The 19,106-nt window shown below is 50.8% G+C and overlaps 1 protein-coding gene across 4 annotated transcripts in view; it reads left to right on the forward strand.

The window, feature by feature from the left end:
• The window catches only part of PHF2 (PHD finger protein 2), an 89,504-nt gene that overhangs the window by 29,542 nt on the left and 40,856 nt on the right, over positions 1 to 19,106 (forward strand). For all 4 annotated transcript variants that reach the window (XM_075433008.1, XM_075433012.1, XM_075433010.1 and 1 more), the window contains exons 2-3: positions 12,439 to 12,524; positions 18,268 to 18,382. In XM_075433008.1, the coding sequence (XP_075289123.1) occupies positions 12,439 to 12,524; positions 18,268 to 18,382 (201 nt within the window). The remainder of the gene's footprint in view (positions 1 to 12,438; positions 12,525 to 18,267; positions 18,383 to 19,106) is intronic.

A 19,106-nucleotide genomic window follows, 5' to 3' on the forward strand; every position in this document is an offset into this window, starting at 1 on the left:
GATGTACCGTCAGGCTGGAGGGAGGTTTATTTCGAACGAGCCATACTCGCTTGCAGGAGGTTATTTGGCCGCTGCTTACAGTTTGTCACTGCTCCTGGAGCGAACAGAATTGCAGGTCTGAGCTAATTATGGCTCGTGGGGCAGTGCTGCCAACACGCCGGGGCTGAGCACGGTGCTGGGCTCCCGCGCTAGCGTGGGCACGGCAAGGGGTGCAGCGGCCGGAGGGCCTGGGGCAGGTAAGCAGGCTGCGGCTTCGCCCCCTCTGCAGCCTCGCTCCCTGGCACAGCGGCAGCCGGCGGGCTGCTCCGCTTCCCCGCGCGCCCGAGCGTCGGCGCAGGGTTTGCCCCCGGGTGCGGCGCAGCGATGGGACCGGGGCACCGCAGCTGCGAACGGGGCTGTGCTGTTCCGTCACGGGAACGAGCTGCGTGGCGGCCTGCGGATGGGCCCAAGAGAGCTGTTTGGTTCCAGCCTCTGCAGAGAAGCAGCGGCTGGAGCTCGTGTCCTGAAATCCAGTGTCCACAGAGGAGGTCGGGAGGACCTCCGGGTGACTTCATGTGGTGGTGACAGCACGAAGATACTCTGCAGGTCATGAAGTCTCGGTGTGTGTGTGGATATCGTGATTGTGCAAGTGTAACTCCAGGGCGTAGGTGAATGTCTTTGATTCAGGTTGTGCAAAACTTCTAGTTTACAGGTTAAAAATGCCTTTTCTGAGGATAGTCTCAAACATAAATCTAGAGTCTGCTTTTTCCGTGGGTTTCCCTGACACCAAACACCTCGTGTGAAGATTTGTGATTCCTACGCACAGTGGGGGTTTAAACACAGAACCAGGAAAATTGAATTCTTACGCACATTGGTGTCTGTAAAATGCTCTCTCAGCTCTTCCTGGAGGCTTTCTTGATAACTGGGTGAGTACGGTGATGTCAGCTGGCTCTTGCAACAAGGAGGATTTTGGCACGCAAAGGAGAAGTAGCAAGGCCAGAAGGAAGGTGAGGACTGCATGCTGACTTGTGTTCAAACCCCAGGCGGCTGCCGCGATAGAGAAACAGTCTTGGCTGTGCAGGAAAGCACTTTGCAATAAAACTAATGCAGCCAAGTTAGTAACTTCGAATCCGGATAGTTGGTTAAGGGAGAAAATGGTATCACCACGTCAAGTTGTAATACCATCAAGTTGTTGTCAGGTAAATGGGGCGGGTTGCTGATAATTACTAAGTATTCATTTGGACAGGTAAATGTTATTTTACGTCGGGGTCATGTTAGCACTGCTGTGAATATCTGGGCTGAGCAGTTGGAGGCGTGATGACGCTGTTGGGTGCAGGCACCGACACCTCTGCGTAACTCTGTGCCTCACCAAACGTGCCGGTACGGCTGTAACCACCGATGGCTCTTCTGAATTGAAACAGCTGTTGAGTTGCTGCTGCTTGCTTAGAAGATTGGCTGGCCAAAACCTAGACTGTTTCATATCTTTTTGAGTTTCTCCAGGTGTCAGAAAAAAAGTCTTCTAATTCAGTGTGTTTCAGGGACCCCTTGAAATCATCGTCTGTTTTTAACAGACTGTTGATCTAAGAAAAATAAGCCTGATGTCACTGGGTGTAAATTTGCTCTGTGGAAGATGTCAGGAAAACATATAGGACTCCACAGACCAGCAAGGGTTGGGAAACCAGTTGTAAGTAATGAAGTTAGCTAAACATGATACCAAAGGAGATAAAGAGGTGTTTTTATAGGAGCTCCTTGAGACTGCAGTCCTCGCTCTGTATGTTAAATATATGAAGATCGTGGTTCTCTGCATGGCTCCAGCTGGGAGAAATGTATTTTTCTAAGAAAGGCAAATTAAATTAGTGTTGTGTTTGATACGTTATTGAGCACTTGTGTTACCTGTTATGAAATTAGGGAATGCAGGCTGGTTCTGCGACACCCAGGCATTCCCCTGTGCCGGAGAAACTCCCAGCTGAGCAATTAGGGCAATTTTTCAGTCTTCTGCGCCCCAGGAGCAGCCCAGAAAGACGAGAATAGCATCCAGAACTTGGCTTGTAGTTGAAATACAACTGCGTGGTTGAGGGAGAGAAAATTGCAGCCAGACCTGTGCTGCTTTGTACGGAGCGTGGCTCTGCAGAGCCAGAAAGGGGTCGGCGGCGTGGTCGGATGGGGATGGCGGAGCTCCCTCCCTCTCCGCCTCGCTGGGGCCGGCGATTCCGCGAGCACCAAACGCTTCGTGCAGTTCGTTCGCGAACAACAATGCGTAGTAACTCATGTACTCGGGCCCAGAGGCTTCCGAGTGTGAATGCCACTAATGAAAATCAGAGCTGGGCTTCCAAGTGGCTTCAGGGATGCTTTTAAAAATCACACCCCTTTCTTCAGATTCACTCAGCTGCTCACTTCAAGACAAAAAACTCTTTTCCCGTTCACTTTTTTTTAAATACCGTTTTTTACTACTTCTTTGGGGGCGAAAAATTACAATTTTTCTTCTAATGTGTTCCTTCCGAAGGTGAAGTAGGGGTGTAGCGTGCAATGTATTTTAGAGACTCACCTTCTTACTGTCAGCGTAGAAGAATCTCTCTTACGGCGTTGTGAATGTTAGTAGAGGCTGAAAATGGGTTTTCTGCGTCTAAGCCACTGGAGTAGTTCAGTATTTTATGCCTGTGAATAGCAGCAATGCAGCCGTGTAAAAATAGTAACTGTGTTGCGGAGGGATCTCAACTTTTGTTTACTTTGTAATGTCTTGAGATTACAGCAATCACCGGGGAGTCAGCGCGGAGATCAGATAGAAAGCGTTCAGAAAACAGGATGTCTTTTTCCACAGCAGCTAACCTGCTCACAGCAGCAGCAGCCGAGGACGGGTTATCGTTATTTCTGCTCGGACAAAGCTGTTACACCACAGGGAAATGTCCCCGAGAATAACAGCTTCGGTTGCTAAATATGATTTCTTTCTGGCGTTTTTAAGCTTGTTTTATGACTCAGGCTTGAACAATCTGGGTATTGCTGATGGCATAAAATCTGTAATTCTCTGAGTGTAATTTAAGTTCTCGATGTCTGCGTTTTGTTTCTGTGCTTTGAGCTTTCCTGCCAATTCGGGGTGTGCCTTCTGAAAAATGTTCAGTCCGTGTTTTCAAAACTCTGCCTGTGATTTCTGCTCTCCGGAGAGCTCGGTGTGGGCTGCCGCTTCCAGGAGGAGCAGCAACCCCTGGCCCGAGCGGCCGGTCGTTTCACATGATTTACGCGGAGGCCTTTGCAGATGTGGCTCTGTGGTAAACACGTAGGTGGAGCTTACACTTGGATGCCTGTGTGCTGCAGGGATAGGGTCTTCACGCCAGAAATAGGGCAGATTTCTACTTCTTCATCGAGGAGGTGCCAACCTACACTGGCTAGTAACATCTGTGAAGTCCCTCAGCCATTTGCAATTAAAAAAATATTCTACAGCTGGCTTAGTTGGCTGTAAGGTTTGTTTTTCAGGGAGGTCCCGATTTCACTCAGTTTTACAAACAGTTTTATAGAGGTCAAGTAATTCATGCTTTCTCCCAAAGGGCTAATTCTCTGCTGCATAGCACAACTGCAGAGAAGTTTGGAAAAAAAAAATCAGAAAATGTGGTTCAGTCAACCAAAGAGCAAAGTTCATCCAAGACAGCAGAACTCGTGCAGCTGGCTGAAGGGCAGGGTGAGGAAGCGGAGGGAGCAGCTCCCTGCGTAATCCAATCCTGCTGGCATTTCTCAGCTGGGCTGCAACAAGCAGATTTACTCTGTTCCCGTTTTTAAAAGGAAAGGGCAACTACTTTGTGAGCAAGCAAGGAACTTCCAGCACAGCGGCAAACACCAGAAAGAGCCGCCCCGGAGAATTCCCAAGCCATCAGTCAGGCGGGAGCGGCGGTGCGTCCCACCCTGCGCCGGCGCGTCCCCCTCGCTGGGTGCTGCAACGGGTGGTGGGACCCGGCTTTTCGGAGCGGAGAGGAAGCGTGTTTGAAACGTAAGGAGAGCATCGCTCGCGGTGCTGCCTGGCTTCAGCAGCGGTCCCTTTCCTCATCAGAGCTTGGACCTGGGTCTCTTTGCTGGAATAAAGCTTTTTTAATGTGGTGCCACCAGCCCGCAAGTACCTGGATGATTTTGTGGCTTTTGTGGGCATGGCAGCAGTTCAGAGGCGCGGGTGGTGGTGGAGTGGCTGGAGTACGTGTCCTGCGCTAGCGCCGCGGTCCTGGTGTACGCTGTGCGCACGTGTTCGCAGCCTGCTGGCGCCAGGTCAGGCTGGACGGGGCTCTGAGCACCCTGACCCAGGCGAAGGTGGCCCTGGTCACCTCAGCGGGTTGGGCTAGAAGGCCTTGGAAGGTCCCTTCCAACCCGAACTATGCCGTGGGTCTGTGACTTCTCCTCGCTAAGGCACAGTCTAAGGCTGCGTGTCCGTGGGTAGCGTCCCTTGGACAGCGTGAAATCACCAGGCGTCGGTGTTGGCTGGCTACAGCGCCTGCACCTTCTCCTGGCTTTTCCTCCAGCCTCTTCAGATTGAAGGAGCGTAGTCAAAATTGTGTAGACCAGAAAAGAAGCCCCTTAAAGACTTTTATAAGCTGGAGGAGGCTAATTCTTTGCATTTCAAATACACGATAGGTTTGCTCTAAACAAGCCCCAGCACAGGGCCCAGAGTTGCGGAAACTTGAATGTAAATTTGAGTTTAACAAAGTACCCATGGAAATACATTGATTTGTGAAGGAAGGGATAACGTCACAAGGAAAACATTGGTTTGTAAGTTCCCACAGGAATTAATTCCCTAACAGGCAGTAGAGATAAACCTCCAGAGCAACAGCTCTGCGTGTGGGTAGAGCAGCCCAGCGCTTGCACAGAGATTGTCATCTTCAAAGCACCGAGCAGATGTCTGTTAATTGTACTAAAGCAGCCTTGAAGGCTGCTCGGCAGGTAGGAATATGAGTGCTTCACTGGTGAGGAAATCGAGTCACAGAAGTTGCGGGATTTAGCCGAGATTCAGGACAGTCCTAACAACCCGATGAACAGTGCCAGTGCTCCTTGCCTTTACGTTCGTGTGTTGCTGAAGCTGCCGTGCTGCACAGACGCAGCTTGGCTTTGAAAGGAGGTCTTCCCCTCTAAGTAAGAAAGATGAGGAGCTACTGGAGAGAGTCCAGCGCAGGGCTACGAGGATGATGAGGGGAGTGGAGCATCTCTCCTACGAGGAGAGGCTGAGGGAGCTGGGCTTGTTCAGCCTGGAGAAGAGAAGGCTGAGAGGGGACCTTAGAAATGCCTCTAAATATTTGCAGTGGGTGTCAGGAGGATGGGGCCAGACTCTTTCCAGTGGTGCCCAGCGACAGGACAAGGGGCAATGGGCACAAACTGAAGCAGAGGAAGCTCCAGCTGAACATGAGGAAGAACTTCTTCCCTCTGAGGGTGACGGAGCCCTGGCCCAGGCTGCCCAGGGAGGCTGTGGAGTCTCCTTCTCTGGAGATATTCCAGCCCCGCCTGGACGCGGTGCTGTGCAGCCTGCTGTGGGTGACCCTGCTTGGGCAGGGGGTTGGACTGGGTGACCCACAGAGGGCCCTGCCAACCCCGACCATGCTGGGATTCTGTGATTCTGTGAAGTGTAGGTTTCTGATGCACTGAGGGTGAGCGTAGTCAGGACAATGTGAAACAGTAGCTGTCCGGTATAGCAAGGGTTACGTCTAGTTGCAGACCTAGTTCATCAAGTCCTGTGTCCTGGACACTTCCCCGTGTGCCCCAGCCAGCACGCGGCATTGTCCCCTGCCACGGCTTGCCCTCAGGTCTCCTGCTCAAGCGACACGGACGTGTGTCTTGCTGTACTCCCCGATGACTTCTGAGCTCGCTGTTTGTCTTTAACTGTGTCCAGCAGCAGGCTTGAGGACTCCAAAATTCCTGTATGTTTTGTGAAAATACGTGCCTGATTAGATGAGGCAAATCCTTCTGCTTAGGGAAAGGCCGGTCTGTTTGCTCCTTAGGCACCAGAGAGCGTACCTGGAAGAGCCCTGGTTGGAGTTCACCCTGCAAGAGCCACCAGAAAAACAGCAAATCCAAGGAACAGCTCGTTCCACAGCTCTTGGAACGGCTTCTTTCCTTCCCTTTTCTTTGTCTTGTCTTAACATCTCTTGCATCCACAGTGCTGGCCGTTGCGTTTCGGGATGCTGCGATGTGGACACAAGAAACTGCGTAACATTGGCCCGGCGTCAAGATGTGAGGCGTGAGTCCCTCTGCTGCTGGGAAGGGCTGCGCTTCCCACAGCACCTGTGGCTGCTCTCCGGTGGCGGAGGCTTCCGACGCTGGGGGTGTCCTCCTTACAAGTGACACGTTGTTGTTGTTAGGGAAGAGCGCGGTTGTGCGACGCATGATAAATGGCACGTCAAGACATTATACCGCTCGTTAAGGGGTAGGGGAGAGCTCAGGTTAACTACTAATTATGACCTTTATTACCTATCAAAATGCTGCGAAGGCCTCTTCTGCGCTGTGATAGCCGCCCCGCCCGGGGCTGTGATGCTCGGTCCCCGTGTGCTGGGGCTGAGCAGCCGCGCGCTGCCAGACCCCACGGCCCGTCAGCAGACCCCTGCGCCCTCCCGGCTCGCGGACGGTTGGCACTACCTCCCGCCTCTGGGAGAAGAGAGAGGAGTCTCCTTCCGAGACTGAACGCAGCGCTGGCACCCCCGCTTTGCGGCTGGGAAGAGAAGCTGTTTGGGTTTGGACTGATTCAGGGAGAGGAGGAGGAGAAGAGTCGTGGTTGTGTGAGGTAGCCTTGAAGTGTCGTTATTTACCGCTGCTGGAACTCCCGAAGCCTTCAGCACGCTTCTGGTAAAGTGGTTAAGGTTGAAAAGAGATTTTTAAAGTTGAATACACAGGATAGAACAACTAGTCTGGTGATGTATTTGCTAGTTACAGATTCTGAGCGAGGTGTTTGCCCGTGGATGTGGTGGGCAGCGCTGTGCCGGGCGGGGAGGTCCGCAGACCTCGCGCCCTGCGGTGGGCTGTGCTGCTGGCTGCTGGTACCCTGAGCAGAGCCCTCCAGTCCCACCCGCGACCCGTTCCTCACCTGCACAAAGGTACAGTGGTACCAGCCTTCTCGACAGGGCAGGGAAAGGTGGGGGTTCCCTGCTCCAGAGGCGGGGACCTGTAATTCGAGGGGTGGGTGGGGGTGAGGGTGTCCCTTCCTATCTGGGTCCATGGTGCTGGGCACCCCGGGGAGCCACCGTCGTGCCCGTCTGCGCTGGCTCGCAGCCTTTCCGGCGAACCCCGTTCTCGTCTGGAGACCTTGTATTTCATGTTGGGCTGTGTTTGAAGAGTGCTGCCTGGGAAAGGATAAAGTGGCTTTGGGTTTTTTCAGAAGTTAAGATCTTTATTTTTCCTTCTGCTCTGCTTGTGGACTACTAGATTTTATTTTCTTTCCATCAAATAGCCTTTTGTTCGGGTGTCTTGTTTTTAGATATTTTTCTATACTTGTCTTCTGGTTTATAATGTAGATTACATGTTTTTAATGGAATGAATATTTTTCTCCTAAAATTTCTGAAAATGTCATCTCACTGATGATGACAAATCAAGGTCCCCACAAACATTCACGCTATAGAAGCAGTTCAGATGTACGCACCTTTGCTTATTGTTGCCTGTGTAAAAACGCTGTCGTTAACTTTGTCGGAATACTGAAATCCAAACGTAGCTTCGTTGTGAGCACAGAAGCAATTTCATTTTAAAGTGGTGAAGGGCAGAGTTTCTAATAAAAATGTAATTTGTAGCCTCTGACTGCAAATGCTTCTGTTGATGCTAATTCTCGTTTAAGTCACTGTAAAACGTGTGACATGTCAGGTTAAACAGCCGTAATGTCAATGGCTTTACTTCACTTTTTTTTTCTTTGTTTTGCCTATAACAGTTTTGGTACAATTGAAAGGCATCAGTAACAACGTTTCACTTTTATCTCATTATCAGATTAGTTTTACACTGCCTCAACCTGAGTTAAATCACTTAAATACCGTTTAAAAATCAGCCGCAGAGTTGTTTTAAATCCTTCCAAGACACTCCTGGATGCGCGGGAATTAATCTCTTACGCCGTCTTTGCCGCGTTCGGGCAGCAAGGTGGAGCGGGTTTTCTGCAGGTGAAGCGCGCCGGCGGAGCCCGGCATCCAGCATCCCCGCGCGACGGCTGCGGCCCCGGGTCCCAGCCGGCCGGGTACGGCTGCAGCCGCGAGCGCGGGGCTTCGCAGGGTGGCTGCGGAGAGCTGGCTTTCCTCGCCTCCTCACCCTTCACCGCGTAAAAGTTTTCTCCTCCTGATTCCCTTTGGGAACGCGGGGATTTCCCCAAGAAGAAGGTGTTTGGTCCTGCCAGGCGCCTGGATTGTCACACGGGGAGGAAGCAGCAGCTGGGGATAATTCAGAGGCGGTCGGGGACATCCCTGTTTGCTTCACCGGAGGACACCCGCTCCGCACCCGCGCACGCCTCCAAGCGCCGCGTCGCCGGCGTCGGTGCGGTGCCCGCGCTGTGCGAGCGGGAGGACGCGCGGAGCCATCTGCCTCGCGGGTGTGAGTGCTGCGCTGCTGGCTCGGCCAGTCCGTGCAGCGGAGTGGGGTGTTGCTGGGTCTCAGCACGCTGATTTGGGGCATCCGCGGGCTTTGTGAAACAGATTCTTGGGCTGCTGGTACAAACGGAGCGAGTAGATGGTCCTGCTGTGGTTCCCAAGGCTGCTTCCAGCTCCGCCTGCTGCCGCTTGGCCCGCTGCTCCCTGCCCGTCCTTCGGCAAGCTCTGCCTCACCGGCGGCCTGGCAGTTCCTCTGCTGAACCTCCCACGTCCGCTTTTACCTCGTCGGCGGACCTGAGCAATCACGCAGAAGTGCTCCGGAGAGCTGTTTCCCGTTGTCCTCTGCCCAGGGCTCCCACTGACAGATGGGTGTGGGGCTGGCGGCAGCGGGGCCGTTGCTGGAGGCTGCTCCCCGGCACGCCGGCGGTGATCCTGCGCTGCCCGGCGCTGCGCCCGTGTGAGCGTCGCAGGGGGTCGAACGCTTGGCTCCGGCCTTCTTGTGTTTCTGTCTCTCTCAGGCAAACGGGGCTGAAAAAAGAAACTGGAGGGACCGAAGTGGAGCGTTCTCATGAAAGAAAAAATAAATGCAAAACAGAAAGCACCATTTCTGTTCGAATCTGGGGTGTTGAAGGGAAGGGTGGCACTGTTCAGCTGCTATAGATGACTTGGTTTTCTTCAGCTGGAGAAGTGCTGTGATTCTGTTCTGTTGTTAATTAATCACTCTCGAGAAAAAACACGTTTGTGAATTAGGCAGGAGGCCGCTTCAGGACTCTGTGCTGACTGCTGCCAAGGCTGGCAATCTCCTCCTGGTTCTCATTCACGGCTGCAAATGTTCTGGAGACCAACCCAAGGGTAGGTCACTGCTGCAGAGGTGACGGCCCCTGGCTACCAAAACCGTAGCTATAAACCCCATAAAACCCATACACTCAGCGAGACGTCCTCGGTCCTCTTCTGGCAGAAACCTTCTTGAGGGGTTGTCTCTGCTGTGGGAATTCAGTTCGGGATGCCTGCATTCGTGTGGAAGCTCATAGACGGTGCTCCTGTTGGAAATACCTGGCGAGTCAAGCTCTGTTCTTTGAGAGAAGGGGCACAAACTGGAACTGGTTCCTATTTTTGTTAAAGATCACCCAAGGCATGTCAGTCGGGCCAGCTCTCGGGCAGTTTGTACTTGCAGTTTCACAGGCAGTGAGGACACCAGCTTCTGCCTACGAGTAGCTGTAAGCGGCCTAAACCTTACTCAAAGCCATGCTGCAGTTGGAAAAGTTGACTGCATCTCTTAGAGGACCGTTTGAGTTTGAGGTCAGTTATTTTTGCTTTTCCGTTTTGTTCTGGTTAAATATTTTTACTTGCTCTCGAACAATAGCTCCCACCACACTGCAGCCTTCGCCCAGTGCGGTGCCATTTCATACCTCCTCCCGCAGCAATCCACACACGGTCTCAGCTCCGTAGTTTAGCTAAATATAGACTTTTCAAGCCCTTCTGTAGAGCCTAATCTATACCTTTACTGAGCTTAACAAGCTGAATCCAGTGGCATAAGCAGCTGACGCCGCTTTATGGGTAGAGGAATCCTCTACGTTCTCTGATGCTTGCTCTAATCTGCCAGGGTTTGTTTAAATTTTCTGCTGCTTAATCTGGTATTTTACTGCCTGTACGTACTTGACTGTGAGGATTGGATTGTTGTGATGATTTTTCCTGTCTGCAGACTTACTCTTCAGTTTTCCATGCTGTCTGCCCAGGGAGACCAAATAGTTTTGTATTTTTTCAAGTAACTGTTTGAGGGGAAAAAAAAAAAAATCAGCCAAATCTGCCGTTGCTTTTACACGATTCCGAAATCGTGTCCTGTGTGCCAGCCTGTTCGCAGGCTGAACTCGCAAAAATGAGAGTTTCTCTGGCTTTGGTTGCAAAGCTTCTCTCCCCCTGTGCTCTGTGGTTTGAGGGAGCTGGGTCCCGTACGCACGCTGGCAGCTGCAGCGGGGTGAAAATACCCACAAAGGTTTCTGGCAGAATTGTATTTTGACAAAGCATTTACAGTGGTTGTAGCAAAGATTTGTTTCCCTATCTTAGCTAGTTTGGCTTTTTCCAGCTTGGCTGCGGACTCACTACGGGTTTTGTTGATGCTCTTGTAGGAAAGCAGGTAGATTTGTGGCTTGTAACCATGATGCGTACGGTTACACATCGCTGTGTGCCCCGGGTTCAAACGTGGTTTCAAGCCCACCTATGTAAACGGAGAGGGTCACAGGGCACTTAGCCGTGACTCCTCCTGCCCCAGGCGTGCGCGCGTCCGCGTGTGTGCTCACGTACGCCATGCTCGTGCACCCACATGCACCCCCCCACCAAAGTCATCCCGAGAGCTCTGAGCTCCACGGGGCCAGGTAGCTGGTTCGCAACGCCAGCGACTTGCAAGGCTTCAGGAAGCGTGGCAGAGGTGGGCGTGCGTGGCCACGCGTTATCCTTCTGCTGTCCATGCACCTTCCTGGCTGCCGGCCACCAGGAGTTCAGAGCCGTCCCGCGCCTCGACCATCACGATTCGTGATTGCTGGTGTCACCAGCCTACGTGAATTTCTGTAGTTATTTAACTTGTTTGTAATTTTGGGCACTTTGGTATTGTCCTGAAGAGCTTGAACGCAGTGAGAATGATTTGAGAGATTCTGTAAGTGGCCTGCAGAACTGTCCCGTCCCGTTGCCTTGCCTGGGGGAGAGGAGCAAACATCCTCTCCTCTGCTCCCGACGTGTCACAACCAGGAGCTAAACCTGCAGAATTTGTCCTCCTGCACTGATCGCCACGTTGCGCTGCCGGTGGGGTGCAAGGAGGCAGAATGCTACCATGTGCGTGGAGATGGCGTTGCCATGGCCCGTGCCCAGCGCCTGTCTCTGGCAGAAGGGATGGGTCGGTGTTCTCTGCCGCCTGCAGAGCCCTGAGAAGGCATCTTGGGCGGTGCGGTAGAGGAGCTGCAGGAGCACTCTGACCGCGCGTGATCGAGCCTGGTTTGTGCAGGTGGCTGGGGTGAAGCCACCTTTGTGGCCTCTCGTGGATCCTCTTGCTGGCTGAGCTCTCATGGAGCTGTGACATGAGGGCTGTATTTCGCAGCTGAAACTCTTTATTTTCTGTGCCGCAAATGTGCCTTGCGGCCGGGCTACTCCAGACCGAGCAAGCAGGAGCAGAATCCCGTTTGCTTCTCCTCCGTCGGCAGAACAGTGCCGTTCTGCAGTTTGATCATCCGGCTGCTCGGCGCTTCGACTACGCAACAACTTCTTGTCTTGGGTGCTTCGTTCCTTTGCAGTTTGGTTTTGTTTTTCCCCAGCGCTGTGTTCTGCCGTTGGGCCGCGTTCACGCGGCGTGCCCGCAGGCTGCGCTGTACTGTTGCGTGTGTTGTGCCATCCAAAATAATCTCGGTGGGTGTTCCAAGGAGCTGCCACGATACAGCTCGTCTTCTTGGCAGCCAGAAGTGCTGTGAGCTACGTGTCTGCTTTTCCTCCTCGTCTTCATATATGGTAATAGAGATGGAACCTATGGAAGTCTTGCATATGGTATACATTGCCAAGATTACTCTGGTACCTAGCAGCTGTCCATACATGCTTGGTAAAGAAGATGTGTTTTGTTAATTCAGTTTATGTGGGATGGTGCGTGGAGAACTTTATGTAGAGACAAAATGGTCTCTCTGGGAAAAAAAATTCTTCGGGACTCTCTGCCGCATTTTAGTGGAGGTCCACAGTGGGCTTCTGACTGACGCCTTTTTGAGCACCACATCAGGAAACAATCCAGTGGGACAGCACTGCTGGGAAAAGCACCTCAGCTGTGCTTTGATGCAGCCGTTAGCAGTCAGCGTAGCTGCAGAGTCAATGCACAGCTTGTTGGGGTTTGGGTTTTTTCGTTACTAATTGCGTGCTTGCATGTTTAGAGATGGACTCAAGCTAATGTAATATTTGCCTTCATGTATTCCAGCTGTGTGGGTGTTGAAGAAGAAGAGGCTCCAGATATCGACATCTATCATTGTCCAAATTGTGAGAAAACCCACGGAAAGTCTACTTGTAAGTACACTTGTACAGCTGGTCCTCGGACACAGGATGGGTTCTGTATTTTTAATCAAAAGAAGCTTCTCCCTCCCCGGCTCCTGGTACAAAAAGACACACCTCTGTATCACGTGTCCTAAATATTAGAATTCAAACCATGAGGTGAGAAAGGGGGAGAAAAACACGGGCTGGATTGCGGAGCTTTGGGCGCAGCTCCGTGCCTGGCCTCGGGCAGTGGCTGTGAGCCCCCGCAAGGCACCTTACCCGGAGAGCTGCAGTCCCCAGTCCCGGCGACGGAAATGATCCTTCCTTCCTCGCGCGGAATTAAGGATTGCGAAGGCACTTCGTAGAGTGGGCTAGAAAAATCCTCCAGAGACAGCTGTTTCCAACACGGTGGGATGTGGAAACTGCATGGTGTTTCTCGTCTTTGGATGAGAAGCATAAGAAACAGTATGCTGTGCTTGGTCTGGGTGTAAATCTGTAGCGATTTCAGCGGCAGGCAGAATTGTAGGATGCACTGAGGGTGCCGGTCCTTGCAGTTCTTTTGCGGGAAAGAGTCCTCCTGAGTAAAAGTGACAGTTGATCTTAGTGGGAGCTACGTCTGGGGAAGAACTGTAGGATGTGTTTGCCTTGGTCAGATTAATTCACAAATTCTTTCTGTTATACAAAGGTGAAAAAACAAAAAAACAGAAGAGAAACCAATCCCTGTAAAAGATGAAGTGCTTTACTTGAAAGCCATTAATTGCAAATAAGCAGCAATGGTGCGGAGGTTCTGGCTGCTTTGCAGCCTCCCAGCAGCACGCAGAGGAAGAGCACTGTGCTCCTCTCCCAGGAGCCGAGCGAGTCCTAACGTTCCTTTTTCAGTGCAAAATAAGGAGTAGCTGGAAACTGACTTCTGTTGTGTTAAAATTCAGTCATTTTAAAACCAAGCAATTATTTCTGCACTGCCTTAAGAGTTAAAGTTTAAAAAAGTCCTAGGGGGAAAGGGAGGAGTCCGAAATGTTTGTTTTGGGGGGCAGAAATGGGAATTATTTTTCATTTTGACTTTTTCAAAATCAAGTGTGAACTGGAAACCGGAGTGACCTGCAGCTGTTCCCGTCTCCTGGATGGTCTGCTAACACCTTTGGCCCAAGCAGGGCACCCACAAATTGGGCGAGCCGGCAAAAAAACCCTTGGGAGGCTTGTTCTGAAAGACTGAGCAAAATCAGTGTGTCCCTACAAAACGTTTTGATTTAGAAGAGTCAGCCCTTCGAAAGTTTTGTTGGAAGATTTCTGACAAACGCACTGGAAATTGGTCAAACAAATGAGCACAAATCACAGAATCACAGAATGTTTGTGGTTGGCAGGGACCTCTGTGGGTCACCCAGCCCAACCCCCTGCCCAAGCAGGGTCACCCACAGCAGGCTGCACAGCACCGCGGCCAGGCGGGGCTGGAATATCTCCAGAGAAGGAGACTCCATAGCCTCCCTGGGCAGCCTGGGCCAGGGCTCCGTCACCCTCAGAGGGAAGAAGTTCTTCCTCATCTTCAGACGGAACTTTGAGCGAACAATGTGGCGTTGGGGTGGGTTGTGTTGGAAAGGGGGGTGTGAGGGCAGGTACTCCCAGGCCGTGACTGACCCGGTCCAGCAGCAGCAGCACTACAGGATTTCTCGCCTCTCTTGAGTTTTGTGTAACGTGGAGATGTTTCTGATGCTTTGATTTCTTTCACTTTGCTTGGAAGTATGAATGCTGAAGGGCACCTACTTTCAGTGCGAAGGGAAAAAAATCAGATAGAAGCAGCAAAAGTCTGTGATTGGGAGTTAGATACCAATTCTATAAAACCTTTGGTGCATAATCTTAGCATTCAAGGAGTGGCAGTTTTGATAAAAGGATTACCAGTTTAATAGACCAGTTGGCACGAGGAGAGTTGAGCCGGTAGCAGTCTGCTGATGCTTTGAGAAGGTTGTTGGCTATCCCATTGTTTTTATCCGAAGAAAAATCCAACTTGGCAGTGTGTCCCTGGGTCTGCATCGTGCAGCACAGCAGCACGTGCTGCCGGAGCGCTGTCGCTAGTCACAGTCTCCGTCTGTGAGGTGAGCAGTGTGGTAGGGCTGCAGAACATGGTCTCATGCTGCAGCAAAGCAGCTTTGTTTTCTCCCTTCAGATGCACTGCAGGAAGTTTAATGACGTTCCAGACCAATTGTCAAAGTAGTTGAGTGTAAAAGTTTCAGGAGCATTGAAACGTTGGTTCTGGACAACCTCACCGTGCGGTTTGGTGAAGTGCAAGATGGCGGGTTCTCAAGCTGCACGGCCGCCTTCCCGTGAGCGCGTCGGGTGGTGGGTCCTGTTGACAAAGGAGGCTGCGGTCCTGCAGCCCCTCCTTGCAGAGGGCGGTAGGCCAGGGAAGGTAAAAGGCTGATGAGACGAAGGCCGGAACAGCTTGGCTTAATGCGTTCGTTCTGTCAGGCGTTCGCGTGCCGAGCGCCCTGCTACGCGGCGCTGGGACTGCTGCGAGGTGAGCGCGTGAGTTTGTGTGTTAACTGTTACGATACATGTTTAAACTAGTTACCTAGCACTATCAGTTTTGTGGTAAAGGAGCAAGAGTTGTTCCAGAGCCAGTAGTTCCCTGGTAGGATTTAATTATTGCAAGATTAGCCCAGGGAAACACAGACACCGATTGTCTGTTATGCAACTCGTCTGGGTTTAAAAATATACGTGTATTTCTGCAGTGCGCATTCCACAACGTATGTTTTCCAGATGTCAAATTTAAAAATCATTTTCCTCTTCTTACATTTTTCCACTTTACCAGTGTGGCTTAGTGGCTGCTATTTCAGAAGATTGCTTCCTGTCATATGATGTTTTATGCCATTTCGGTTTAATGACATTTGTAGGGACTCCTCTTTGGGAAAAATTACACACATCCATGCAGAATTTTCTGACATCATTTAAATAAAATGTAAGTGCTCTGCTTAGGCAGGGTTGACTCATTTTCATAACGCAACCTGAAGTGTTTGGTTTGCTTTCTGTCTCATTTGCAGCAGTGAAAATCAGGAGAGGTTCTTTGGAATTGGTGAAGTTACAGAGATGCAAGCAAACCAAAGTCAGGCTGAAACTGTTTTTGAGTAGTTCCAACCTTTAATATAAAACAATAGGCAACTGACAGGGTGCTTCTAGGTATCCCTTCTTCATGAATACATTTGAAATAATGTAAGTATATCTCTGAAGTCTAGAATTATTCCTTGTGAGATACGGTTTTCATGAAAACGTATTCCCTTCTTCCTCTGGGGGGTCTCCTGTAGAAGGAGCGGGTTACACTTTGCAAAGGTCAAATTTGGATCAGAAACTTGTGCAGAAAGAGATCTGTGTCTGAAGGGTGGGTGTCAGAAGATGGGGCCAAGCTCTTTTCAGTGGTGCCCAGCGACAGGACAAGGGGCAACGGGCACAAACTGAGGCACAGGAAGTTCCAGCTGAACCCGAGGAAGAACTTCTTCCCTCTGAGGGTGACGGAGCCCTGGCCCAGGCTGCCCAGGGAGGCTGTGGAGTCTCCTTCTCTGGAGATATTCCAGCCCCACCTGGACGCGGTGCTGTGCAGCCTGCTGTGGGTGACCCTGCTTGGGCAGGGGGCTGGGCTGGGTGACCCACAGAGGGCCCTGCCAACCCCTACTATTCTGTGATTCTGTGATTCTGTGTGATCATTTAAGAATAAGTGGCCTTTCTGGCCAAAGCTGGTATTTGTTGCACGTGTTAGTGGGCCTTTAATCCTTACTGTGGTGTTCATGGGAAAGACAAAACATAAAGGGAATGGCTGAAAATGGGCCAAATGTCTATTGCTTGATGTAGCATAATGGACTACAGCAGCCGGCTTGCTGCTGTCCTGGAGCTGGCACCTCCTGGGGCGTGTTTGGGCGGCAGCGGCATCCCTGTTGCCTCTGCAGGAGGTGGGGGATGCGGGAGGTGGGGAATGCCAGAGGTGGTGGGTGCTGGAGGAGGTGGGTGCTGGAGGAGGTGGGTGCTGGAGGTGGTGGGTGCTGGAGGTGGTGGATGCGGGAGGAGGTGAGTGCGGGAGGTGGATGCTTGTCGGCGCGCTGTGCCAAGGAAAGTAGCTCCCTGGTGCTTTTTGAAGAGTCGCAGTGAATTTCTTAGCACTGGTATACCACTTTCACTTCTTGATGCTCCACGCTATCTGAAGCGTAATAAAAGAATACGATAATATGATAAGCTCTTTAATTTTCACTGTGGCAAGCGACACCTGCTTCCCTCGGACTTGTGCGCAGAGTCCCAGTGTTGGTTCGGGTCTGCTGCGAGGGGGAGTCGGCGGTGCTCGGAAAGGGAAGGAGAGGAGGAAGGCTTGGCATTCATGTAGGGCTTCTTTCCTTTGTTACCAGGAGCATTGAACTAATACACTAAGCCTGAGAGTCATTAAGATAAAGAACTAGCAGCTTTAATGAGTATATCCAGCTAGGCTGGAGAGCTGCATGGAACTAATAAAACCAGCATGCTTTGTGCAAAACCTGGGATGGATTCGTTGGGAGACGTCTTTACTGGAGTTATTCCTGCATTGAGGTCGGCAAAAAACAAAGTTAGCTTTTTCTGAACCTCCTGTCTTATAGCTGTGGCCTCCAGATTCCTTTTGTAATGAAAAAGTATGTGGGTGTGGGGGGGTGTGTGGGTGTGGGTGGGGGGGTGTGTGCAAAGAGCGAGGAAAGCCTGCCGTCCGTGGCGTGGTTACTGAGGGGTCTGGGCCCTGCCCTAGCTGTTTTTTGTAAGAAAAGCATGAGAGATCTTGATTAGGGGGTAAAATACTGAGTTTCATGATGTAAAACAAGGGTGGAAAATAAAAGTAAGTTGTGACATATGAAAATTCTGCTAACAGAGGCTGAATACAAATACGCACTTGGGACAAAAAACAGTTTATGACCAAAATGAGTGTGTCTGGAACGCGCTGTGGAAGTGGGAACAGCTGAGAGAGATAGTGCTGACTAAGGGAAAAAGCTGGACCAGTTTTTCTTGCTCAGCGTTATCTGGCTGTCAAAGAGGCAAGGCAGAACTACGCTGGCATTTGACTTATTTGTGCTCATTCCGGCTGACCCTTTTTCCATGATGGACTTGCCTGTACGTCTGTCACCCACTGGGAGCACAGTCGAGGGGCCTTCGGTCTGCTCTCGTCGGCTTAAGGACTGAGCCTGGCTTGCCTTTCAAAACCTAGGCATAAGAGGAGTTCTAAAAATTGCATTTGTGGTGCCTGGCATGTTTTTTGTTTTTTTTTTTCCTTTTCACTTTATGTGCATGCTGTGTGCAAAGCCCATCAGAATTAATGTCAAATCTGCCGCTGCTGGACAGACCTTTAGACCGAGGTAATTCATGACGAGTCTGTTCAGAAAGATCTATACTGCCTATTGAGGAGGCAGAAAAGTGGCTTTCTAAGAGTTTTGCGATAAGGATGAAGTGTGTAGTCTGGCGAGTACAAAATGTCCAGAGCCTGTGTTTGCATAAAGCCTACGGTAGCTGTGCCGCTCAGTAATTATCCGTCTGGTTGCCCTTATGCTACAAAACGAACACTGTTCCGTATGTAATAGATCTTCAGGCTACGATAAGATTGTCTAATGGTGAATTGAGAGCGATATTAAAATTTGCAGTGCAGCATAGTGGGGGTTCCCTCTTCTCTGCTCGTGTAAGGAATGAAATGAAGACTTGTCCTTCCTTCAAATGTCTTAATAATTATCTTCTGCTTAACGTGCGGTACTGCTTAACGTGTGGTACTGTCCAATTCATTCTTTTTCAGTGAAAAAGAAAAGAAACTGGCATAAACACGATACTGGACAGACGACAGAGGTCAAACCTGTGCAGAACGGGAGCCAAGTGTTTATAAAAGAACTTCGAAGTCGTACTTTCCCGAGGTAGGTTGTGCGGCTGCACGCGTGGACGGGGCTGGCGGGGTGAAGCGCAGAGAACGGGTTTCCTCTCAGGCTGATGGAGGTCCTCGCTGAAAGCGTTGCATAGCACCAAGTGATGACGTTTAAATGAGCGCTGGTTTATTGCAGATGTCCCAGGCTCTTCCCCTTTTCTGTATTTGTGCAGCCATATTCAGATCTGCTCTTGACTGAGCCCCGTTCCTGTGGGTTTCCACAGAAGCTGGTATTTGTGAAGATGAGGACAAGAACGTGTTTGGCCCCTGCAACATTCGCTCGCATAAGATACTGACCAGTTTATTGCGTAGAATTATCCAGTTCTCCAAAATGCTGATGGTTGTGCTGAAGTCCATGTCTCCATCTTGCAAAGAAGAACAATGACAGCTTCAGTTGCTGCAGTGACAACGGCTCTCTTGTTTGGGGTGATGAATAGCCCTAATTGTTAGGTGACATGTTCCACACTTCATTGGGCTGCTTCACAGCCATTTGTGAGAGTGATGATTTTCTTCTGGTTCTTTAATGTAGGCCTTAGCCAAATAAATCCTTAATTATTAATGACTAATTATTTTAGAAGAATCCTTGGAGACTTGTAAAGTGTGCTTGGTAAACACAAAACTTCTTCCTTTTTACGGAGATTTTTATTTCACATTTAATTTCAGATATTGGTCTTAAGCTGGGTAAGGAAAAGGCTGAAAATAACCTCCGCAAAGTG

Source organism: Opisthocomus hoazin, chromosome 11, assembly GCF_030867145.1.
Source record: "Opisthocomus hoazin isolate bOpiHoa1 chromosome 11, bOpiHoa1.hap1, whole genome shotgun sequence".
Lineage (NCBI taxonomy): Eukaryota > Metazoa > Chordata > Aves > Opisthocomiformes > Opisthocomidae > Opisthocomus > Opisthocomus hoazin.